This window comes from Canis lupus, chromosome 25 (genome assembly GCF_011100685.1).
Source record: "Canis lupus familiaris isolate Mischka breed German Shepherd chromosome 25, alternate assembly UU_Cfam_GSD_1.0, whole genome shotgun sequence".
NCBI lineage: Eukaryota > Metazoa > Chordata > Mammalia > Carnivora > Canidae > Canis > Canis lupus.
In genome coordinates, this window is record NC_049246.1 from 33,150,635 (window position 1) to 33,177,973 (window position 27,339).

Sequence of the window (27,339 nt, forward strand, 5' to 3'; positions counted from 1 at the left end):
TAAAGCAGTTTCTAAGGACAAGGTTCAGTTTAAGGTTTTCTTCATAACCTTATCCCCCTTTCACATTACAATATATTACAGTACATTGATTTATTAAACTAACTGATAAGTGTCCTTTAGAGTCCATATTTATCATGGTGGTGAAACAAAACTTCTTAAAGCTCCATAGAAACCATTGTATTGTAAATAAACCAGAAACTTTTATCAGTCCCTCTATGTCCATGTTGTCACAAATTAAGGAATGTAATCAAGTACCATCCTAGAGCCAGAGATGTGATGGAGAAGTGCAGGAAATTGTGGCTCCCCCTTCTATTTAGGGAAAGCCTGAGAGGATGAAGTAGACTTTCCTTCTGTAGACTATTCTGCTTTTTTTTTCCTTTCTACAAATGGAATTTACATTTGTGCCATGAGGATCTTCTTCTTAGCATTATCAACTTAGCCTGATAAATTATACTTTATAATGACAAAAGTATCCCATAGGGATAAATGCAAATGATCAAACTTGTTTTATAATAAAAATTAAAAGAAGCATGGCTTTTCTGAATCTCGTAAGTGTCCTTAGTTACTATTCCACTGCTCTCCTGTTATCTCACGTACCTAAATACCTCAAAGATATAACTTTAGACTCTCTTCACTTCTCATCTCTCATTCTTTACACAACCTACTACTATTCATTGGTTCAACTGCCTCTATTCCATTAAAACTATTCTCGACAGGAACATAAATGTCCTCCTAGTTATCCAATCCATTTGAACACCTTTTCCTCATCTTCCTGGTCATCTTGTTTACCTTTAATATTGACCATTTTCTCTTTAAAGAAATTTCTTAACACCTTGGTTGCTAATACCCTATTACTTCTAGTGTTTTATTGTGCAGAGTTTCCTTTTTTCCACCATCCCCCTTAAATTCTGGATGGCAAATATAGTTTCACACCCGAATTCTTGGTGACCAATTGGTAGTGCTTGCCTAAAATACACATTTGAGAGATTATGAGCCTATCTTGGAGGTCATAGGGATAAGGTACTTTAATCACTGATTTCCATCCATGGGCTAAGGGAAAGAAAGTGATATGGGGTCTTTGCATTCTTATTGACAAGCTTTCATTATATAGCTAGTCTTCCCCAGTATAAAGACACTTGTGTTCTGCTTATTCTTTCAACTTGCTAGGTCTGGGTGTATACATCCATATCCTTACTCCACTTAGCCGCTTAAAATTCATCACAGTGTCTTCAAGATATGTAAATACATTGAAATATTTCCCAAAAGTTGCCTTTAGTTTTCTATTCTATCTTACGAGAATACACTAACTCTACATTGTTCTTGCTGTTGCCCTTTATACTCAGCTAACACATACATGTATGCATGTGTGCATATATTACTCAGATAACTATAAATATTTATAATACTCAGAATCTAGCATATTAATAATTCATTAAATGAAAATGGATGATTTTCTATAGGAACTACTCCAAAAATTAACCTCCTTAATATCTAAAGACAATATTAAGGCAGCAAATGTGATAGGTATGCATGTATAAGTCCAGTTTAATCCCCTAAAGTCATATCAAGCAAACTTTTACCTGGTAAATATTAAATTTAACAAATTGTTCTTACTTCTTATTAATAAATTATTATTAAGAAAGCATATTTTAACACTCTTTAAAAGTGAATTAATATGTTCTCATAAACATGTTAATGTAAGCCTAAGTAGCACTTAAATTTTATCAATTTCCTTTTTAAAAAAATAAGTAGCTGTAGTTTCTGCTTTTCAAAAAAATGCAACAATTTTGTGTCTTCCTTTTAAATTAACATAGATCTCATTTATTTTGTCTTATTGTAATGGCTAAAATTTTCAGTTAATCTATCAAAAGAAAATATATTGACAGTGAAAACAAATGTATCTTATTCTCACTTTTGGAGAAAAAAATTCCAACATTTCATTATTAAGTTTTATATATATATATATATACAGGATAGAATGATTTTGGTAAATATTCTTTATTTTTTTCCATTCTTACTTGCTAAGAGTTTTATTGAGAATATTTGGGATGATTGCTTTACTAAAATAAACCATTGCCATGTAAATTTTTTTTGGATATGTTCAGGATTGGGTTTGAAAATATTTTTAGGATTTTTGTAGTTGTGTTTGTAAGTGAAATTGACTTATAATTTTAATTTGTTATTTGGAGTTGTTATCAAAGTCATCATAAATTGTCACAGTAAATCCCCTCAAGAAATCAATCTTCTAGATGTCTATATCCTTATATATTTCCCTCCTACATCAATTCTAGGCTTGGCTGTATGGCTTCCTTTGGCTAATAAGACATTAATAAATGTACAAGCAGAAGCTTGAAAAGCTCTTATACATTGAAGCCTTGAGTCTTTCTTGATATTTGGATGCCCAGTTGTGATGTGAGAAGCACAGTCTAGCCCACTGCGTATGTAGCCAACTGAAACCCAATACTACATACCAGACAAGTGTCTGAGGCCATTTTTACACCAGCCAGTTAGCGCAGTGGAACTAGATTACTACAGTTACATAAGTAGACCACACTAAGTTTGGGGTAGTTTGTTACACAGTGTAAACAACTACTATGAAGATTATAATAACTTTATAACATGTGTGAAGAATTTTTCCTCTTTTCCTATTCTTCAGAGCAGTTTGTAGAAGATAGGATTATCTTATAGGAAATTTGGTAAAATTTGTGTTTAAATGCATGTGGGTCTAGTGTTTATTTGTTGATAGACTTGGGCTAGTTTATTTTTTAAATTTTTTTTAAAACCTTTTCAGAGTTTCCTATTTCTTCTCACGTCATCTTGGTAGTATTTTGCTGCATGCATCCACTCATAAATGTATTGGCATAAGTTGTACATATATTTTCTAATGATGTATAACCTCTACTGTATTCATAGTTATGCTTTCTTTTTATTTATAATTATATTTGTAGTTCCATTTTCTCTTTTTTTTGAAGGTGCCATTTATTTTTTAAATTTTTTCAAGATTTTATTAAATTCAAGTTAGTTCTCATATAGCGTAGTGTTAAAGGGGTAGAATTTAGTGATTCTAAACAACACTCCGTGACTTCTATTTTTTTCTTAATAAATATTGTCAGAGATTTCTCTATTTCAGAAATGACTTCAAGGAATGAGCATTTGGCTTTGTTGATCTACCATTTATTTCTTTTTGGTTTGTGTCTTAAAATTTTACACATTGTTAAAACTATTTTCTTTATATTTTTTGGATTCATTTTTAACTTTTCCAGTTAGACTCCTAGTTCATTAAATTTTTCTTTCTCTTTTTTTCTTTCTCTTTAATAGAAATGTTTAAGTCTATAAATATCCTTCAAAATACTGCTACTCCATCTGCATCTAAACAATTTTTTCCATACCAATCTTTTATTTCTGCTGTTCTAAGTTTTTCATAATTTCAGATTTGATTTCTTTATTCAATTAATATTTGAAAGTGTATTTTGCTTTAGATTCCAAACCAATGATCTTTTATTGGTTTAGTAACAATTTTTGTTACAACTTCCACTTTGGTTATGCTTTTTAAAAAAGGTGTTCTTTATTATATACCTATTCCTTTCTATTTATTTTTACTTCCTTTGTGGACAAATACCAGTTTAATTTTTGAAAGTATTTTATCTGCACTTGGAAAGAGTATCTATCTATCTATCTATCTATCTATCTATATATATATATAGAGAGAGAGAGAGTCTATTTTGTGGATGCAGGATGTTCCATCAACTGATTAGATTAAAACTATATTTATGGGCTCAAATATTTTCTTTTTTTTTTTTTTTTTTTTGATTTTTTGCTACTTGATCTAAAATTTCCTGATAGAGGGGAAGAAAACCCCAGATTCTCCCTGTAACTCTTTTATTTTTTGTTTTAATATCTTTTCCTACTCTATTGTTAAGTGTATAATCTCAAATATCAGTGGATAATTTTCAGTTCTTGGAGAGCTTATTCTACTTTCTATTATGTTGGTTGACACTTCCTCATGTGATTAGTTTTATCTTGGATTATGAGCCTGTCTTTATAGGACACTTTTGACTTGAGCTTTGATAGTTTATCAAGTTTCTAATCACCTTTACGTTGAAAGCTTTGCTTAGCATTTCTGTATCTAAAGAAATATATATCATGTTCCACATCATTGCATGGCGCAAGTTTCGGATTTCTGCTTTCTCATGCTTAATATGTTCCCTACCCATTGCTATAGACAAACAGAACATTTTCTCTTTGCAGTTTCATTGGAAAGGGATTATCCAGTTCCCTTTTCAGAGATGCAGCAGCTCTTTATGGCTCTGGGAATAATGCAATATGTTCTATATATTACATGTCACCAAGCTTTTGAATTTTACACATTGCTCTGACAGAGATTCTCTTCTCATTTTTAGGACTTGGAGATTTCCTGTGTTTTCTTCTGAACTAAACTATAGGTTGTGCACTTATTTATTTTATGTATACATAAAATTTGTATACATTGTTCATCATTTCCATATGTTCATAATAGGGAGGAAAATTCTCTTTTGACTTAGTCCACTATACTGCCAAAGGACCTTATCACCTCTTACATAATTCTGTTTGGGGAAGCTAAAAACAAGATTGAGCCAAAAATGGAATTCTGATTAAAATACTTTTTTCTCCTTTTTTTTTTTGTTTAGAATCACAGCTATGTTTTATAAGCATGAATGAAGAGCAAATGTTCATCTGAAAACTTACCACGTTATTATCAGCGACAATGAACAGTTCAACATACTTTTCTTTATGAATCCTCTGGAAATTTATGAAAAATTTAATAAAGTATGGTTAATGTTCCTCATTTTAATGTTTTAAGTTAGTTTTCCTGGTAAGAAATGTTAATATTATTGATACAGGAAGGTAAGGTACAGGAGTATAATTAATAATTCCAAGAATTTATCAAATAAAACCCAATATATTATTAATACATATGACCCTGTACATCAGATTTTTAAAAACCTAAAACAACATTCTATATTTGAATACCCTTCCTTTCTTTCTTTAGCCTTTCAGGTGAAATAAAAATTATATTTATTGCAGCATTACTTAACAATAGCTAAGATAAGAAAGCAACCTAAGTGTCTGTCAATAGATGGAAGGACATAGAAAATGTGGTATACACACACATACAAATATTATGCAGGCATAAAAAGGATGGAATGTTGCCATTTGAAGCAATATGGATGGATCTAGAGGGTATTATACTAAGTGAAATAAGTCAGACTGAGGAAGACTGCTAGTATATGATTTCACACTTATGTGGAATCTAAAATTCAAAACAAATGAGTAGACAAACAAATGAAAACTAGAATCAGGCCTATAACTACAGAGAACAAACTGATGGTTGCCAGAGGGAAGCAGGGAGGAGTAGTGATGGGCAAAACAGATGAAAGGGAATGGGAGACACAGACTTTCAGTTATGGAATAAATAAGTCATTGAATAAGAGGCAAAGCATAGGAAATATAGTCAATGATATTGTAGCATTGTATGGTGACAGATGGTAGCTACACTCACTGCAAGTGCAGCATGATGTATGGAGAAGTTGGAGATGTTGAATCACTATGTTGTATACCTGAGATTAATGTAACATTGTGTGTTAGTTTATACTCTAAATAAATAAATAGAAGGGTTATAAATAAGAATAATGAATACAATTTTTAATGCTTAGTTTTATTTCATGTATAAAGTAAATGCCTACTAGGTAGCTCCTATAAAAAGGATTTATCAATAGTGAAGAGCAAAACATAAGACTGACCAGCTAATAGGACTGACTGTATTCCTTCTACTTTTCTCCTACTTTCCAATCTCCTACTGTGCAGTAGCCTGAATTCCAAGAAATGTATAAAAGTTGCTAATTATAGGGATCCCTGGGTGGCGCAGTGGTTTAGCGCCTGCCTTTGGCCCAGGGCGCGATCCTGGAGACGCCGGGTCGAATCCCACATCGGGCTCCCAGGTGCATGGAGCCTGCTTCTCCCTCTGCCTATGTCTCTGCCTCTCTCTCTCTCTCTCTCTCTGTGACTATCATAAATAAATAAAAATTTTAAAAAGTTGCTAATTATAGATCTTTTATTTTATAAATCACCAACACCAGAAAATTCTGGTTTTAGCTCTCAGTGTTATGCCTTGAGGTGCATGCATACCCTCTAAGTAAAACCGGAAGCATATCGTACAAAGATCTAAGTGATTTTTTTGTGTGAACTAAGTATGTATTTTAACTGTTAGTTGATTGAATCAATCAGAAACATTTGTTAGGCATCTAGTAAGTTTCTGACACTATCTGGACCAAGAATATTTGAAGAAGAGGGGTACTTATAGATCTTAAAGGCTAACACTGAGTGGAGATTTGAGGTGATTAGAACTAGTACAGGAAAGCCTAAGACACAGAGGGCTCTGATTGTGCAATTATCCCACCAGAAATTGAAGTTGCTATTACTCTTAATTAATTGTGCTTAATAATTCATAATTAGAGCATTTGGATGATGAGAGGGGGAGACCCTGACTTATCATGAACACACTCCCCAAAAACAAAAATGTCAGTGAAGATGAGGGAAGACAGTATTTAGGAGAGGTTTCCTGACATTGCAAATTTCATCCTTTCCAAACATTTATTGTCTTAATGCCATAAATCTATATGTATGGTTGTAAATATTCCCCATTCTTAAAATTGATGGGACAAACTGAGATTTACTGTAGGGAATGAACATTTTCTATGTTGATTTAAAAAAAGTTTGATTTACATTTTAGATTTTAAACAATGAAGATTCAAACTCAGGTAGCATATGTACTTCATTAGTTCAGCTCATATCTCTGTTTTGAAATCAAAAAGCAAATGAGACATTTTCCTGGCATTAAGATGATTTAAAGATAAAGCACTTACTTCTATTTTGAGGTCTTCCATGATTTTAATATCATCCTTTGGATCATTTTTCCTTGTAAAATTGAGTTCTGTACAAGAATAATTGGCAGCATACTGCATCTTTGGATTATATCTGAACACCAAATGTTGTCCCTCATCTGAATATTTCACTGGTTCAATGAGGTACCTTTGGTCATATACCCTGAAGAATCCCCTATGGAAAATGGGAATGTGATGTACATTTAAGATCTATTCCATTTTACTTCTATATTTCTCACAATATTCTTCTGTTCCATTTTATCAACTTTGTCTATTTAAGAATGGAAACTATAAGACCAAAGTCTCATGAGCATGTAGTCAGGTACTGGGAATGATAAAAAGATGAGGTTATTGTGGCCTTTGAATTAATAACTTTCGTAAGAATGAAATCATCTAAATTTTCAGAAATTTGACAGTCCGATCTCTACTTTGAAATCTCAGAGTTCTAGCAAACATTTGTGAATTTTTATGTCCATCATGCATTAATTGTAAATACATAAAAGTAAAATACTATTATCCAGAAGTTTTGTCATCAAAGATATTCTTATTCTGAATATATTGGGATCTACTCAAGTGAAGTACTCATTCATGTATGAGTACTTCACACATGAAGGTGGAAATTTCTTATTCTTCTACCCTCTACCTCCTTCCTTTCTTACCCTTAAGACCAAGATCTACAGAGAACTGAAATAGGCTTTACTTCTGACTTTAATTTCTAAGGACTCTAAACTCCCGATAATTAAAATGGTGTGAAATGTTGTGTGGTAGGAAATTACAGGGCTAGAAGTTAGGAAGCCTGGTTTTTGGGTTGAGTTCTATCACCGGTAAGACTGAATGCTCAGAGGCAAGTCTCTGATTTCAGTGTCTATAACATGAGAGGACAGGCTAGATGATTTCCAGCAGTCTTACAACTTGAATCCCTTGATCGTATACTGAAAAACTTGTCTTGCTTAAAGCTGTGCATTAGACATCTTTTTCTCAAAAATTAACATAAACGATGGGCCAGAATGTATACTTATGCTGAAAATACACAGTAGTTTTTTCCCATTAATTTTTCTATTTAAAGAGTTGTTAGAGAGATGAGAAGGAAATGTCTCTGAAAATCCATTATGAAAATTTATAAATAAAATAGATACTTGTCCAATACCTCAGACCATTACATGTGCTGATACTGGCAGCAGAATCAAATTCATGTATGATGGATCCTTGGTAAAAACAGTGATCCTAAAATAGATGAAGAGGCTATCGAATAAATATATATATATTTATATTACATAAATTATAATATACGCATATTTTGTGTTTATAATATACCAACATTTCATTCTCACAAATTGTACACATACTCATTCATGTATTCATTCATTGTCTTCTGTCATTTGGAAATTTTGAAATGCCTTTAGAATCCTTTTAATCGCATGATTACATTGTGTTAAGCAGTATATGGATTCTTCCCTCGCAAATTTAGCAGTTTATTAGTTTATGAATCCAGCCTTAGAAATGTGACCGTTTCCTTATAAATATTTCTTTTTATTAAACCCATCCTAAAATTCCTACCAAACTACCCTTATGTTATTATTATAGTTTTCCTACAGTTGCCTATGAAATATGCCAATGTTTTTGATGATTGCTAAAATTAGATTTTACTCTCCAACCAGGTCCCCTCAAGTCTCCTACTGTTGTGCTTCAGTCAAGTTAGTATCCTTGTCATTCCCTACTTGGTGCTCTGTCTACAGTGGTTCTGTCAAGGTAATCACGTTTTCCATTATATCCATCTCTTCAACTCCTGCCTATGTGTGGCCCTTCCCATGGGATCTCAGACCCTCACAGGCCAACAACCATCCTTTGCATAAAAGAATGTTGAACATCAGACTATCTTATACTCCTTTTGTGTCCTGCCCTACGTACCCTTCCTCCAGACTTAGTACCATTTTGAGTATATAGAAGTCAGGTTTAGTAAAGAAAAATACATTAACAGTCATTGATTTGTTAATAATCAGCTTCCTTTTAGAGTTTGGAGGGTCATGTTTTCTATTCTAGGATAACTCAGTGACAAAATTCAATCAATATTCATTCCTGACATAATATTTTCTTTTTTTTTTCCTGACATAATATTTTCTGAAGCTGCTTATGAAGTTAGATTGGGTTTCAAAATCACATGAGGAAATTTCAGAAAAGAGATGTGGGAAGGTTCCATAAGATACCGTGGTGGAAGGATAGCTGGTGATCATCTCTCCTTTTGTGGAGTAGTAAGTTTCACTGTAATTTAAGCCTAGGAACTCCCTGGAAAAGAGGGCAGAGAGGTAGTGAGATTTACTCATTCTATAAAGTCACCCAATAAAACCAGTTATGGAGAGAGAAGTCTCTAGACTGCTTTCAAATCTCAGTAAGTTCCTTTTGTGCTAAAAACACATAAGCAAAATCAATCCTGTTCAGATGAAAAAACCTTCTACCTGGACTTCATGGTATGGTAAACACTTGAAGAAACTGAAAAAGATTCTGGTAGTTTTAGCCAAGGTAACAACTTGAGATGAACCTAGAGAAAATGTTACCTAAGTAAAAATAATATATAAATATATTTTATACAAAATATATTTGACACATGTCATATATACATACACTATACATATTTTATTTTTTTTTAAGATTTTATTTGTTTATTCATGAGAGACACAGAGAGAGGCAGATACACAGGCAGAGGGAAAAGCAGGCCCCACCAGGTAGCCCGATATGAGCCTCGATCTTGAGTCTCCAGGATCACTTCCTGGGCTGAAGGTGGCGCTAAACCGCTGAGCCACCTGGGCTGCCCCACTATACATATTTTAAAATACATTAACCCAACAGCTATATATTTAGATAAAAGAAATATGTACTAATAATAGTAAATTTAGAAAACATGGAAAAGTACCAATGAAATTGTCCTGAATTCTCACCATAGAGAAATACCTCTGTTAATATTTTCATGTAATTCTTCATAGTTTTTTCTCTGCACAAGTAAAGGGCATTCCGAGTGATCGTAGAGTAACCAGCGCTCTCCCACATCTCCTGTATCAAACCCATGGATATCCTCACACTGAGAATTAAGATTGTATATGTCAACTCCCTTGGCCAACTCCCTTGGCCACCTCCCTTGCCCTTGTTGCCTTCACCATCTGGGGCAGCCTGGGGCCCCCCAACAGCCTTTGACCTGCTGAAAAGCATCTGGCTGGTAGCCACACCGCCCCCTCCACGTCCCTGGGGGATTGGGCCACAACTGCCCCTGCCTCAGCCACCATCACCCTTGCTGCCTGGAACCTCTGCCCTGGACTGGAGTCCCAGCCCCCCGTGCCCCACTGCCCAGCCTCTCCTGGGTAGTGGCCCAGAGCAGCCCAGAGGCCTGGTCTTTTCCACCCATGAGACTGTACTGAGGCAGCTGGACAGGAGACAGGAAACCAGCACTCCTAATCACCTCAATAAAGTACCTTCTAAAAAAAAAAAATTGTGAAATTTTGCCCTGAAAAACAGACCTTTGAAACTCATGACAGAAACATTAGTTTTTAAAGTCAAGACTTTTGGAATACATGAACTAGGGTTTATGTTTCCAAATTATAAAAATGAAGAGCTCAGGGCAGTCTTCCTATACATAGGAGATCAACAATAGTAAAAAAGAAGCCAGGCTACAACACTGACCAAGTAAAAAGTCTGGTGGAAGGGAATGGATGGAGGAAATATGATGATGGAATGTGACTGTTTATCTGGAGTAAATGTGACTGCACACAGAGATAACACAGAAGCAGGGATTGTCAGCATCAAAGACTTCCTGATGTGCCCCAAACCTATTCCTAGAATCAGGAAAAGGATAGGCATAGAGTTATTCCCCCTGTCAAGACTGTCAACTTTTCATTCAATGGCACACTATAAGTTGCTTGAAAAGAAGTTTGTTTAGAATTCCGCTATCTGGTGAGATTTCTGACGACAGCCAATAGGCTGCTTATTTCCTACTCAGTAAGAAGACCCTGTACTGTGCTCTGAAATTCACTTAGTTCTGTCTGAATTACCCCATGTGGATAATAACAATTCCATTTTAACATTCATGAGTCCGGAAGAAGAAAAGTGTAATATTGACTCTATTGGACATGAAATGGTGATAGAGTAGAGAAAGCCCTAGTATCAGTACCATTACTTGGGTTTGACGGAATGGAATGAGCTCAAAATCACTTTTGAGAGGTAAAACATATACTGTGTTATATGAACAAGAAAAACAAACAGACAGTTATGTAGTTATAAATGCATAAACATGTTCATTATTAAAATTGACATCATTCTCTCTACATAGCTGTTTATCCAAGCCTTCCTTTAATTATCTCATAAATATGCATTTAACAACAGATTTTTATAAAACAAGATTAAGGAAATATTTAACCTGAATTAAAAATACCCACCTGTGCCTTCTTACTTGTCTTTCCTCAGAGAGCTGGCATAACAATGAGAATTTGCTCTAATAGAGCAGAATTGGTAGATTTCTCTTCATGCCCACATTCCATGAACATAGCTTGTCTCATCCTTGGTAAGTCCTAAATAGGTAGGATTATGTGTTCTGCATGCAGCCAGGATGTGCATTTAAGCTTAGGGACTGAATCATAGTGGGGATCACTCTCTTTTCCCCCCAAAGTATATTGAAAAACATCATTTTCTTATAAAACAACAGATCCTATTTTTTTTTAATTCATGAATACAAAGTACGACCCACTCATTTTGAAATAATCACCCACTCACAGGTAGTTACAGAGATAGCATAGCAGAGTCTGGTGTCTGTGTACACTTCATTCAGTCATATCTTACACAACTATAGTACAATAACAAAACCAGATATGTGCACTAGTACAATACATGTGTGTGCATTTCTGTGTTATTTTATCATATATGTGGATTTCTGTTATACCCCTGCAATCAAGATACAGAACTATTCCACCAGAAAAATCTCCCTCATTGCTATCTCTTTATAATCCCTGACTTCTCGAACAACATCCTTAATTCTTAACAATACTTCAAAACAACCAATCTGTTTCCCAGCCTTACAATTTTGTCATTTTGAGAATGTTTTATCAGCAGAATCATATGTTATATGACCTTTGGTATATGACATATGGTTTGCCTTCTTTTCCCCATTCAGCATAATGCCCTAATGATCCACGGGAGCTGTTCCATTTCATGCTGGGTAGTATTCCATACTATGGATTTACTACAGTTTGCTTAACCATTCACTTGTTGAGGAGCTCTGAGTTGCTTCTAGTTTAAGGATATCATGAATAAAGCTGTAAACATTTGTGTACAGCTATCTGTGTGAATGTAGGTTTTTTACTTTTCTGAGATAATACCCGGAAGTACAATTGCTTTACCTTGTGGAGGTTGCACATTTGGTTTTATAAAAATTGGCAGATTGTTTCCCCAGAGTGCTATATCATTTTGTATGCACATCAGCAATGCTTTAATGATCCAGTTTCTTTATATCTCTTGCCAGCCTTTGGAGATATAATTATTTTTTAGTTTCAGCCATTCTGATCGAATGTACTATTTCATTGCATTTCTTGAACGATTAATGGTGCCATACACCTTTTCAGTGCCTACTTGTCATCTATATATTCTCTTTGGTGATATGTCTCTTCATATCTTTTGCCTATTTTCCAATTGGATTGTTTGCTTTATTATGGTTGAGTTTTGAGAACCCTTTATTTTCCAAATACTAGTCCCTTTTTGGTAGTGGTTTGCAAATGTTTGCTCCCAATCTGCAGCTTGTCTTTCATCCTCATAACAAGACTTTTGTAGAGTAAGCACTCTCATTTTCAATGAAGTCCAATTTATCAACTTTATCTTTTATTATTTACGTCAAATGATCTGGTGTCAAGTCTAAGAATTTTTTTGCCTTAGCCCTAAATCTTGAAGATATTATCTTGTTTTATCTAAAAGTATTATAGTTTTGCATTCTATGTTGAAACCCAAGATCTATTTTGAATTAATTTTTGTATGAAATTGTCATAAGCTTTTGGATTCAGGTTGAGGTTTCTGTTTTTTTGTGATTTATTTGTGTGTGTGTGTGTGTGTGTGTGTGTTTTGTTTTGCTTTGTTTTGCTATGGATATAGTATAGTTTCAGCACCATTTGGTGAAGAGACTATACTTTCTCCATTGATTTGCTTTACAAACTTTGGCAAAAATCAGTTGGCTCTACTTGTGTGGAAATGTTTCCAAGTTTTCTATTTGATTCCACTGATCTATGTGCCTATTCCCCTAATAGTATGACTCTGTATCTATATACATCTTGAAGCGGTTACTCCTGTTTTTTTTCTTTCCGTATTTCTTTTAACTTCTCTAGTTCCTTTGTCTTTCCCTATAAATTTTGGAATAATCTTGTCTGTATCTTTAAAAAATCTTACAGTAATTTTGATAAGAATTGCGATAACCCTATATATCAATTGGGGAATCACCATCTTTACCATGTTGAGTCTTCTAGTATATGAACACAAAATAAGGTCCCATCTATTTATATCTTTTTGATGATTTTCATCAGAATTTTATAGTTTTCAGTGAACAAGCTTTGTATATATTCCTCATATTTGTAACTTTTTCATTTATTTTTGAATAATTGAAAGTGGTGTTGTATTTTAAACTTCAGTGTCCACATATTCATTGCAACTGTATAGAAATACGATTGATTTTTTATGATGAAATATTTTGTAACTTTGCTGAGCCCATTTATTCCTTCTAGGAGGTGTTTTTGTTTGTTTGCTTATTTGTATGCTAGCTTAGTTTGTTAGATTTCATAGAATTTTCTATGCAAACCATTATTGTATCATCTGCAAATAAGGGCTTTTTTCTTCGTCTACCTTTCCAATCTATATGTCTTTCATTTCCTTTTCTTCCTGAGTTGTGCTAACTAGATCTTCTGGGAATATGTTGAATAGCTGTGGTGAGAGTGCATATATTTGCCTGGTTCCGGATTTTAGGAGGAAAACATTCAGTCTTTTACCAGAGTAAGTCAAGGGCTTACCAAATATCCATTTGGTTATGGTATATAATTTTTTTTTTATAATTCTTGTTCATTGTTGAATTCTATTTGCTAGCATTCACAATGGATATTTGCCTGTAGTTCAATTTCATTTATATTATCTTTGTCTAGTTTAGGTATCAGAGTAGTGTTGGTTTCATAGAATGAAAGGGAAGTTTTCCCTCTATTTTGTGGAAGACATGGTATAAACAACATTTTTTTTCTTTTTTAAAGATTTTATTTATTCATGACTGACACTGAGAGAGAGAGAGTCAGAAACACAGGCAGAGGGAGAAGCAGGCTCCATACAGGGAGCCTGACATGGGACTCAATCCTGGGTCTTCAGGATAATACCTCCCTGCCCCCCTGCTGAAGGTGGTGCTAAACCCCTGAGCCACCGGGGCTGCCCTAAACAGCATTTTTCATTCACTCTGTCATTCTCTTTTAATTGGAGTATTTGGACCATTTAGATTTGAAGTAATTGTTAAAATATTAAGACTTAAGTCTGATATTTTATTTTTTTTCCTGTTTCTTCTTTTTTCATGTTTTAGTTTCCTTTTCTTTCCTTCTTGTGGGTTGCTTAAATATATTTTCAAATTCCATCTTGATTTATCTATAGCGCTTTTCAGAATACATCTCTGAATAGATTTCTTAGTGGTTGCTCTAGGTGTATGTATGTATGTATGTGAATACGTGGTGAAACTTGGAATGGGGGCGGCCGGGTGGCTCAGCGGTTTAGCACCGCCTTTGGCCCAGGGTTTGATCCTGGAGACCCGAGATCGAGTCCCACATCGGGCTTCCTGCGTGGAACCTGCTTCTCCCTCTGTCTGTGTCTCTGCCTCTCTCTCTCTCTGTCTGTCTCTCATGAATAAATAAATAAAATCTTAAAAAAAAAAAAAAAGAAACTTGGAATGGGATTGTTTAAGTTTATCCTGTTTTGAGTTCGTTCAGCTTCTTAAACCTGTAGGTGTTGGTATTTTCCTTGTCAAATTTGAGAATTTTCAGTATCAAAATATTCATTTGAATACTTTTTCGGCTCCATACTCTTTCTCCTCTCCTTCTGGGTGTCTGATGGCACCAATTTTACATCTTTTGTTTTATTCACACATATTCCTGAGAGTATATTTTTCCCAGAAAATTTTGTTATTCAGATTATATAATTTCTATTATTCTAACTGCACTGATTATTTCTACTCTCCTTTCTATTCTGATCTTAAGCCTATCTATTGAGGGTTTTACTTTTTTACTTTTCAGGTCCAACATTTTCTTTAGATTCTTATTTATATCTTCTATTTTCTTTTTTTCTGAGATTTTTCTATTCATTTCCTGACACATTCTATTTTTTTTCATTTGTTTCAAGCATGTTTGTAATTTTTTATTGAAGCATTTTTATGATAGCTGCTTTAAAATTTTGTCAGATAACTCAAACATCTGTCTTATTTTGGTGTTGGCAGCTACTAATTTTTTCGTTCTTTTAGATTGAAATATTTCTGGCTTTTGGTTTGATAAGGAATTTTTAATTAAAACTTGGATATTATGATGTTATGTTATAACCCCCTGGATCTTGTGTTTTAGTAGATCTTCTCTGATACTATTTTAGTGTGAGGCACCTCATTACTGTCAAATAGGAATGGAAATCCAAAGGTCTCTACTTGTCCTACATGTGTTCCTTGCTATTGCTTGGCAAGGGTCAAATGCATTCCCACTGAAATAATTCTCAGTAAGAAAGGAGGGATGTTTCATCTATGCTTTTCATGTGGCTTCCACTGACACTGTGAGGGGTGTTCTTGCTAGTTCTCCACTAGGCCTCTTCTCACATTAACCCAGCAGGAAAGGTGCTAGATGGGCATGGCATCCAGGCTCTATAATAATCCTCACACTACACTGAGGAGAATGGGGCTTCTTTACCACTAGGCCAGAATGAAAGTCTTGACTCTCCATTTAGCTATCTCTGTTTCTCTGAACAGGAGAAGAGAGGGTGTTGGGGTGTCTTTTTATAGCCTGACAAGGGTGGAAGCTTAGTCTCTTGATACTGCTTTTTCTGGCTGAGATGGGAGTGGGGACACTGTTCTCTGTGTGTATGTGATGTTTGCTAGAGTAGAACAGTTATTGTCTAAAAACTTTGTTTTTCTAAGTTATTTCTTTCTTTCTTAGCCCTTTGGCTAAATAGAGCATGATTTTTGTAGGTTTTTGGTTTAGTTATTTGTTTGTTTTTTGTATGTGCTCATGGATATTTCCAGGTTGCTGATTTCTCTAGTATCTAGTCTGGGATATATGAAGCCAAAAGGCAACCTGAGAAACACACCACTGTGTCTGTCATTCCTTGGGTAACAGAGTTTCTAGCGGGTCTGACTTTCTCTTCACATCTGTCAGTCTTCTTATATTTGCTTTATATATGTAGTGCCCAGAAGTTTTAATTGTACTTAGTGGAAGGAATAGAGAAAAATATGTCTGCTCCATTTCTCTGGAAGTAAAAATTCATAGCTTCATTTTCTTTTATAAATTAAAACATCAATTTTAAGAAATTTTATAGAACTTTTTTTATCATTTTAACATATTTTTTAACATTTGGAATTCTGTACTGTAATATGACATAATATCATAATACTGTGCTCATAGACAACCACAAGTTATGCTTATTGTTTTTTTAACCTCAAAACAGGGACGCCTGGGAGGGGCAGCAGTTTAGTGTCCACTTTCGGCCCAGGGCATGATCCTGGAGTTCCGGAATCGAGTCCCACAACGGGCTCCCTGCATGGAGCCTGTTTCTCCCTCTGCCTTTGTCTCTGTCTCTCTCTCTGTGTGTGTCTCTCATGAATAAATAATAAAATCTTTTAAAAAAAACCCTCAAAACACATACATATTACATAATCATAACACATTTATCATCACATAATATTTTTGCCATTAGTAGAATCCATTCAATCTAAAGTCTCTCCAAGATGATGAATAGACACCAATATTTACTCAAGTCAAAAACTGAAACATAATATATGATTAAAAAATACTCAATATAGCCATAATAAATGATTTAGAACTAAAATATCATAAAGGTACAGTTTTTAAAATGCTGTTTTATCATGGTATTCCTGATCTAAGAATGACTTAACATTTTATTAACTACTTGGATGATGTAGAAGTAAACATACTAAAGGATTTTAGTGAATTAGAAGGTAATAGTTTTTATAACCCACAGAGGTCAAGATATCTCAGAAATAGATACATAGATAAATAATAAACTATTTGTAAAGTTCTTGAACCTACCATATTTTTTCTTTTAGCTCTTTGAACTACCCCTGGTCACATTTTGTTCCCACTCCTGACATGAGAAACTTACAAGACTTCAAAAACCAGTTCAAAACACACTTACTATACTCCAGGTAAACTTTGAAATTCTTTCCTATGTGTATTTCATACCTCCAAAAATCTCCATTTTCATGTTTACTAGATTCTCATTCTATATTATAGAGGTCAGCAAAGTTTTTCCGTAAACATCCAAATGATAAACATTTTGGGCTATGTGGGCCACATATGATCTTTGTTACATGTTCTTTGCTTAGTTGTTTTATTTTGTTTTCATTCCAAATATTTTAAACTTTAAAAATTATTCTTATTTTGAGGGTCATACATAGAGCGTAGTAGACCTAGTTTGGTCCACCAGCTTTTATTTGCCTTGCCCTAACATGCTTGAGGTTGCCTGTGAACTACTTTTAAAAAGGGACTGATTTACTTTTACTTATATCTTTTTGGTTCCCAGTACTGTATTTGACATATTAATGTGTTCAATAAACAAGCGCTACTAAGAATAAAATAACTGAATTGAAATTTGAGCTACCATCCAAAAGACAGAGTTTGCAGTTTGAATTTAACAAAGTTAATTCCTTGATAAAATAAAAGTATCAAACCTCTTCAGAGGGACAACAGAATCTAGTCTCTACCACATTTCATTAAAATTATTCAGTACACAATCTAAATTTACTAGACATATGAAGAAACAGGAAAATTCTAACTCTTCAAGAAATAAGACAATCAATAAAGATCTACTTCGAGACAATCCAGAGGTTGAAATTATAGATGATGACTAAAGTAGGTATTATAACTATTTTCCACAAAGTAAAAGAAAATATACTTGAAATGCATGAAAAGATGTGAAATGTTAGCACAAAAATATGGAAATTACTTTTTAAAAAGCAAATTAAAAAACTATAATTGAAAATATCATGAATAAAAGGTTTCACTGTATGGGCAAGAATAGAATTGATAAAGGAAAGAGGTAATAAACTTGATGATAGATCAGTAGAAATTATCTAGTCTAAAGAAAAGAAATAGAAAAAGAACAGAGCTTTGGGGACATGTAAGATAATATTAAAAGGACTAAAATACTGATAATTTGACTGCTAGGAAGAGAAAAAGTATGGAGGAAGGAAATGGTAATGACTGAAATTTTATCCAATTTGGAGGAAGACGTAAATTAGAATTTAAAGAAGTTTAGTAAAGCACAGGCAAGATTAATATGAAGAAAATTACACCTGTACATATCATTGTCAAATTGAGGAATATTGGCAACTAGGACAAATCTTGAAAGCACTAAGAGAACAACATAATGTATACAGGGGAACAGAATTCAAACTGTCACTAACATCTCATTAGAAACTATAGGGGTCAGAGGAAAGAACAATGTCAACACTGTTTTGCCAAAAGAAATAAAAATTCTGTCAATCCATAATTTTATATACAGCAAAAAATAACCTTCAAAAATGAAGAAAAAAAAAGACCATTTCAAATAAAAGGAAACCAAGATAAATTTCTCCCAGCAGATCTGTACTACAAAAATGGGCAAGGAAAGTCCTTCAGGTCAAAGGAATTGGTAGCAGAAGGAAAATTGAATCTCTGAGAATAGAAGGATAGGAAATGGTAAATGATTCAGTAAGTTAAAACAATATATATATTTTTATTGGATTTCTTTAAGATGTATATGACCACTTAAAGCCAAAATTATAGCCATGCATTATGGAGTAAATTATGTATATAGATGTATATATACAACAAGTTAACATAAAAGAATTGTGGTTTTAAATGGACTTATATGATGAGGAAACTTTTACATTTTACATAAAATGACACAGTGTTAACTGTAAATAAATATTATAATCTCTAAAACAAAAGTTTAAACCTAAAGCAGAGAGATACTGCTAAAAAGCTAATAGATAAATGAAAAGCCAGTAGGTAAAGTTAAAAAAAAAAAAAAAAAAAAAAGCAAATAACCCAAATATCTAGAGAAAGCAGGGGAAAAAAAGACCAGATAATCAAACAAACAAACAAAATAAGCGGGAATCAAATATTAAATACAATATATCATTCATAACATTAAATGTTAATGGATTAAACATTGCAATTAGAAATTAGATTGTCTGAATTCATTAAAAAGCAGGACCCAACTACTTGCCAACTTACAAGAGATCCATCTTAAATGGAAAGATACAGAAATGTGAAAGAAAATGGATGAAAATAGTACACCGTGCAAACATATGAAAGCATTGATATTAGGTAAAATACACTTCCTGACCAGAGGGATTTTCTGTAATGACACAATGATAAAAGAATCAATTCACCAATAAATACCAAGGAATCATAATGAAGAAATTAAAGGCATTAGAATTGCTTAGCTGACACAAGGTGTAACGTGCTTTGGTAAATTCTTCCCTGCTCTTAGTTTATTCTCCAAAAGAACTTGGTTTGATATCTATTTTAAGTAACTTAGCATTCTAAAAACCATGTTTTTCAAATTTCCTCTGTTTCACTGACTCACAAAGAAGTAATGTATTAACTCTCTTCCTAGAGTGAGTATACAGAGTTCAAAGGGCTCTAAGTACCCTAAATAGAGGGTAACTCAGGAACCGCAGGGCAGTGTCTGTAATTGCTAAGATGTCGAAATTATATTAGGGCTTATATTAGGAAAGTAAGAATTCAGTCTATATGTAGGTAACAATGACTTGAGGAATTCACTTCATTGGCAGTTTCTACAAAAACTGGGATACTACAGACTAATAAATCTATAAGGTATTGAATTATAATTGAACTTACCTTGACCTTAAAAGGTGAAGTATTAAAGTTTTTCTAGTGAGTCTTAGTTCATACAGCAATTCTTCTTCATAAGTTTCCTGCAAAACAGTACCCATCGTGTGACTTGCATGTGTATTCCTTTAACGTGTGTTGGGGCAGGGAGTGGAGGGGGTGTGGGGAAAAATTAGACTTAATCCATCTACCCAGCAGTCCAGCAATCCCGCCAGGTAAAACGATAAACATGGATTAGGCTGAATTTATGAGGTCCAATATACATGGGGGATTTTGCTTGTAAGTTTTTTTTTTAATTATTTTTTTAAAGATTTTTATTTAGGGATCCCTGGGTGGCGCAGCGGTTTGGCGCCTGCCTTTGGCCCAGGGCGCGATCCTGGAGACCCAGGATCGAATCCCACATCGGGCTTCCGGTGCATGGAGCCTGCTTCTCCCTCTGCCTGTGTCTCTGCCTCTCTTTCTCTCTGTAACTATTATAAATAAAAAAAAATAAAAAAAATAAAAAAATAAAGATTATTTATTTATTTATTCATGAGAGACACAGAGAGAAAGAGAGGCAGAGACACAGGCAGAGGGAGAAGCAGGTTCCATGCAGGGAGCCTGATGTGGGACTCGATCCTGGACTGTGGGATCACCAACCGAGCCAAAGGCAGACACTCAACCACTGAGTCACCCAGGTGTCCCTTAATTAAATGTTTGATGGGCATTTTTTCTAGTTATAAAATGAAATGAAAATATGTATATTTTCTTCCTATCCAGAGATAACAAGTTGTTGTATGTCCTTACAGTTCTGCACCCACCCATAGAGCTCTTGTTTATGTATCTTTAACAGTTTGGGTTATACTCTTTTATAATCTACTTTCTCACATAAAAACTAATCATGACTATGACCACTTTCCCTAGTCCAATAAATGTTCTTTTATAGTATGTTATTTTATGACTGAAACACAATGTGAATTTATTTAACTTCTATCTGGATCAGAAATTTGATTTGGAGTATTCACTATACTTAGACATCATTTCTTTGACAGCAACGTGAAAAAAAAAATGTTTGACAATGCTTGTAAGATAACCCTGAAGAAAGGAAGCACAAAATTAGAATTTCTTTTTTTTAATTAGAATTTCATTAGAAATGTATAGTAGTTCTTGTTTTCTTGCCTTAAATATTAACAACGAAATGATAACTTGTTGTGACAAACTTTTCTTTAATGATCATTGTTCATAGTGATATTTTTCTTGTTTAGTTTATTTTGTTATTTGTATATTAATTCCTAACTTATGCCCTTTGGGTATTTTTGTGGTATTTTATTTCTTTGTGATCATAAGAATTATTTATAATTTAAGGATTGACAGTTACTGGTCATTTATCTAGCACATTTCTTTAGTTTATTGCTCACCCATGTATTCAATTTCAGGCACAGTGATAATATGGAATATACAATGATACACACTGCCCTTTTGGAAGCCACAGCTTGGCAAAGAAGAAAATCAAGCAAATGTAATTGAGTATTATAAGCATCATAATAGGAGAAATGCAGTGACTGTGTGAGGGAGGAGTCAGGAGAAAACAGAGAATACAAAGGCCCTGAGATAGGAAGGAGCTTGACATGTTTGAGAAACCCAGAAAAGTTCAAGGTGGTTGGAGAATCAAGTGTAAGTTGAATAAATATGAGAAATGAAAAAGTAGAAAGGAGCCGAATTATATACAGACTAATTAGTCACTTAAGAAGATTTGGACTTTAAAAAAAAAAACAAAAAAACAAAAAAACAAAAAAAAAAGAAGAAGATTTGGACTTTATCCGAAGAAAAAAGTTTAGACAAAAAATGCAGAAGGAGGTATGGTATTTTAGATGGCTTACTTATTACAGATAATGGATTAGCAAAAATCACAACTTTAAGCAGGAAAACCATTTATTTTTTGCTTGTTTGTTTTAAATTTAAATTCAGTTAATACACACACAGTGCATTATTAGTTTCAGAGGTAGAGTCCAGTGATTCATCAGTCTTATATAATACTCAGGCCTCATTACATCAAGTGCCTTCCTTAATGCCCATCACCCTGTTATACCATCCCCTCACCCCCTGCCCCTCTTGTGACCCTCAGTTTGTTCCCTTCCATAAGAGGTAAGAACCTCCTATGGTTTGTCTCCTCTGATTTTGTCTTATTTTGGTAGGAAAAGTATTTAAAGGCTGTTGATGGAATACAGCTCACTTGGGCAGGGGAGTGGCAGCAGGGATAAGGGAGAGTAGATAATTTCAAGGATATCTACATGCTAGAATGCATAAGATTTTTTTTTGTTTGTTTGTTTTTTATGGGAGAGGCAAAAGAGAAGAGTGAAGAATTTTCTCAAGGAGTGCATGAGAAGTCAGTCAGTCAAGCATCCCTACTCTTGACTTCATCTCAAATCGTGATGTCATGAGACGGAGCTCCATGTCTGGCTCCACACTGAGCAGGGAGCCTACTTAGGATTCTCTTTCGCTCTCTCCTGCCTCCCACCTCTCTCTCTCAAAGAAAATAAAAAATAAAAATAAAAATTCCCTCAGGCTTCTGGTTTGTTTAAACCATACTATTGAAAGGAGGGTCTTCTGAAGAGGGGCAGCTTTGAGGGAGAGAGAGGGGAGTTAATGCTTTTGAATGTGAAGTGTGCATTTGGGTATTATTTTGACTGCAAGTTTAACATAAAATTAGGACTTCTTTATAAACATGTAATTCACACACAGTGGGCAGGCAAGAACCTAGATGCTTATTCAGATAAGAAGGGTTGAATCCTATTTACAATGTGATAAACTACATGTGCAGGTGTGTGTGAGTAACAGTGGTATAGTGGGACTTTGTAAAATTTGAATGTGTGATTATGGCTTTAATATTAGCTAATATTCAGACATTATTGTTAATACTGTCAAATGTGACATTCTTATTAATTTTGTCATTAATATTGTTTTTATATTAATAAACAATTTTAAATTTTGTTTATAATTTTTATTATTTTATTTAGTTTTACAACTTTTTTTTGTTTGTTTTAGAATCATTTTAGATTTAGAGAAAAGTTGGGAAGATAATACAGAGAATTTCCATGTACCTCACAATTCAGCATTCTATATTATCAACATCTTACATCACTATGGCATACTTGTCACAACTCATGAACCAAGATTGACATTATCAATTAAATAATTGACAAATCAATTAAATCAATAAACTTATCCAGATTTCCTTAGTTTCTGTCTTATGTCCTTTCACTGTCTTAGGATCCCATCCAGGACACCATATTACATTTAGTTGTCATGCCTCCTTTGGTTCTTCTACACTATGACAGTTTCTTGGGCTTTTCTTCTTTTTTTGGGGGGGGGGGGGCTTTTCTTATTTTTTAACAACATTGACAGTTTTGAGGAGTACTGATCAAGCATTTTATAGGTTGCATCTCAATTAAGATTTTTCTGATATTTTTCTCACTCCTAGCCTGGAATTTTGAAGATTTGGGAGAAAACAACAAAATAAAGTGCCATCTTCATCACATCATATTAAGAGTACATACTATCAACGCGACTTATTACTGATAATGGTTACTGATTACTGTAATCACTTGGCTGAGGTAGCATTTTTCCATCTTTCTTCACTGTTTCCCCCTTCCATAGTCTACTCTTTGGAAGTCACTATGCACAGGCCATGCTTAAAGGGTGAGGAGTTATGCTCCACCTCCTGGGAAGGGAAGTGTCTATGTCAATATTTTAATTCTTATGTATAGGAGATATAAATCTATTTTCCTATATAAATCTATATCTCCTATTTTCCCCCATGTATTTACTTATTCAAGTATTCACTTATACCACTATGAGTTCAAAGATATTAATTTATACTTTGCTATGGCCCAGAACTATGTTATTATTATTTTTTTGCTCAAATTGTCCATTCTTTGGCTATTGGGAGGTCCTTCACTTGGCTCCCTATGTTCTTTTGACATAATCCCATCAATGCAAGTTTGGTTTGTTTGTTTGTTTGTTTGTTTGTTTGAGAATTTCCTTAATTCTGGTAGTATAAGATGTTCCAAACTCATCCTGCATATTTCCTGACGCCATCCGGGCTCATCTTGTATATTCATAATGGGACTTGAGTTGCACAATGGTGGCAGAGGGCTGATTTTGCCCTCTTAGACGAGTACCAAACTTCAACCAATAAAAGTTCTTTTATTTTTTAATTGAAGTATAGTTGACATGTAATGTTATATTAATAAAAGATTTAAGAAGGTGATAAAAGAATTGGAGATCAAGAGAAAACATTATTTGTAAGGAGATTATTACAGAAAAATGGTTAGACATTATCTCCAAATGACAGCAGATAAAAAGTTGCTTTTTCAGTATCTTAAGCCATGGGAAAGACATCTCAGTGGGATCATTTGAAAAGCTGAAATATGTCTTGCTTATGACTGAGGTACCTAACAAATGAGAGCCTGGAAGGCTGGCTCTTCTAATGATGGAGGGAAGAAAAATAGTTGCATTGGGAAAAGTTTGCCCTCAAGGAGTGTTGGGGCAAAGTGAGAGTCATTATTCTCCATGGACCAAGTTAGAAAGCTTGGGCCCACAATGCAAGTGTCTGGTAATAAATATCTAAGAACAGTCATTGAATGCCCTTTATAGTAATGGGAATTGAAAATTACCTTATTTTGAAGCCTTTTTCCTATTATATGCATTACATATTGTCTGCATAAACATTTGCTTCTTTTGAAAATAAAATTTTAAATGTTTACATTTTAACAACTGAATAAACACTGTTCTAAGCAACAGACCACATGTGTTCCCATGAAAGTTGTCCAACTTTGCTGCAGAGTCTGTAAGGCAAGTGAACCTGCATATTATATCACTGGGAAAGCAAAATGCTCAGAAATTACATTCCATAGGCACCAGCTCAGAACAAATGAGGTTGCCTTAAATCAGCCTGGAAACTTGTTAGTGGAAATCCTCAAACAATCTGGAAAACTGTACATGGCACCCTCTAAAATCCAAATTTTACTCCATTTTGTTTTGTAATCCAACACAAATTTGCTTCCTCCCCAACTCCGGCCCCCTCAAGTGCATGCTGTAGACTGAGTGGGAGTTCTCAGAAAAATCAAAACTCCTCTCTTTTTCACTTCTGATTAGTCAGAGGTTGCTTTCTACATACCCTATGAAAGCAATAAATCATATTTATTAAGTCAAAACATGTACCTGTATGTCATAATCATGAATGTGCCAAACTTCTCGCTTCTGCATCAGAGGAAGCTTTTTAGGATAAACCACTTCTTGACCTTCGACTCCAATGATTACCTTTTCTAAAAGGAAATGTTTAAGGGAGAAAATATAATCTGGCATTGACACCCATGCACAGGGACTAGATAACAATCATTCTCATAGAGTTCACTTGCTCTCAATTAGCAGCCATGTACAACAACACTTTGAAGTATCACTCCCACTTAATAGGTAAGGAAATTGAGACTGATAGTTTCCAAATTAGGCAAATATAAGCAAAATTGGAAAACAGGCTTCCCCTCCTCCTCATTAGGTCTTTAGCTTCTTTCGTCTTCCCACTTTGCTTTGCAGCTACCACCTTCGTCATCTTAATCTCCTCCTGTCTGTCTCTGGATTTTGCACCTGTCAAACCTGCATTGTAAGGGATTGTTTCGGTGTAAATTACCAATTTTATCTCCCAGGGACACTTGCATTTGAAATCTTAACTCTCCTAGCTAAATGCAAATACAAAGCTTTCCCTTGTTAAAAGGGCGTAGGTACTCTTGAATCAGTGCTTTCCTGAGGTGAGCCCTGCTTATCTCACTAAAGAGTGATTTAGAGGAAAGACCATAGGATGCTACAATCTGCTATTATTTGAATCAAAGTCTTATGAGTTTATTGGCCATAAATGCTATTTCTATTCTTTCTGATCTGTAGATATTATTCTCAATTTCTTTTTTTTTTTTTTTAGATTTTATTTATTTATTCACGAGAGATACAGACAAAGAAGCAGAGACATAGGCAGAGGGAGAAGTAGGCTCTCTGTGGGAAGCCTGATGTGGGACTCGATCCTAGGACCCTGGGATCATGACCTGAGACGAAGGCATACGTTCAACCCCTGAGTCTCCCAGGTGCCCCTCTCAATTTCTTTATAAAATAGAGATAATAAGATTGCACACATGCTAATGTACGCGAAAGTACCTAATGGCTAGCACAGTGTCTCTACACTGCAGATATTCAGAAACACCCACTCCTTCCTCCTTCTCACTGTAAATCAGAGTATGTAAAAGCACTGAAGTATTTCATAAAAGCATAGAATCTCAATATTAGACATAACTCGTCCGAGTCCTACACTATGTTCTCAGCAAAATCATCAATGAATATTATTTTATTATTTACAGTTTAAACTTTGTGACTAAAGAGACATTACCTCATAGCCTAGTAAGAAAACCGTGATAAAAAGATTAAGACATACCTTTAATCTGAGAAATGAGTATAATCATGAAAAGCAAACTCCTGAGAAACATTCTGAATGATTCTGATGGAAGAAGGGGCACAGATGCTTGAGAAAAGATGTGTGCAGCTCTCTGCCCTTGTTTCCACAGCAGGGTTGAAGAGCCCAGATAGATAAGTAGTTTTGATCCAGTACAAGGAAATGTTCTTGCTTGTGTTGCATCATTTGTGAGGTGCTTGAGGCTAAAACCTGGAGGGTGGACATCATGTACTAATTAAAGGCACCACTGAGGTGCTGTGGTGGAGTTGGGCTGGGCAGAGATCCCTACTTCATGCCTGATATAAATAGAATTCTAGATGTACTAAAAATTCAAAAGTGAAAAAAATCATATATGTCTTAGAAAAAAATATTTGAAGAATGTTTATGGAAGCTTTGGTTGGACAAAATGCATATGAAGAATGCCACATGTAGAAATTATAAAGGAAAATTTTATAAAAACTAGATAGAAGTATTGAGAAGTTATTTTTTTAACTAAATAAAAGCCTATGCCATGGGGCATGGGTATAATGGCCTTTCAAAAGCTGTAAAAAGAGAAGATACTCATCCACATTCTACCCCTACTTGCCACCCCCACCCTGATAAAAGACCCCAGAGTCCTGAGGCAAGGGAAAATAACTAGATTCCCCCCGCCCAATTTTATTGAGATCTAACTGACATATCACACTGCGTAAGTTTAAGTTGGGTACATATTCTTTTACTTAACCTTTGGGTTTTGGAGTTCCTCAAGGTATTATCCTATTTCCTCTTTTCCTCTAACTGTATGCTTGTTCCAAAGCCATCTCATCTTCAGTTATAGTTTAATTATCATCTTTCTGCTATGCCTCAC

General features: G+C 34.3%; 1 protein-coding gene across 1 annotated transcript in view; it reads right to left on the minus strand.

Annotated features, from left to right (window-relative positions):
- ADAM7 (ADAM metallopeptidase domain 7) overlaps window positions 1–26,715 on the minus strand; it is a 62,593-nt gene extending 35,878 nt beyond the window's left edge. Inside the window, exons 1-7 of the mRNA XM_038573784.1 lie at window positions 26,475–26,715; window positions 25,220–25,323; window positions 20,027–20,103; window positions 9,125–9,203; window positions 8,068–8,144; window positions 6,903–7,095; window positions 4,726–4,779 (exon numbers count right to left, since the gene is read on the minus strand). Of these exons, the coding sequence (XP_038429712.1) occupies window positions 4,726–4,779; window positions 6,903–7,095; window positions 8,068–8,144; window positions 9,125–9,203; window positions 20,027–20,103; window positions 25,220–25,323; window positions 26,475–26,526 (636 nt within the window). The 5' untranslated portion in view covers window positions 26,527–26,715. The remainder of the gene's footprint in view (window positions 1–4,725; window positions 4,780–6,902; window positions 7,096–8,067; window positions 8,145–9,124; window positions 9,204–20,026; window positions 20,104–25,219; window positions 25,324–26,474) is intronic.
- Window positions 26,716–27,339: the final 624 nt, after the last annotated feature.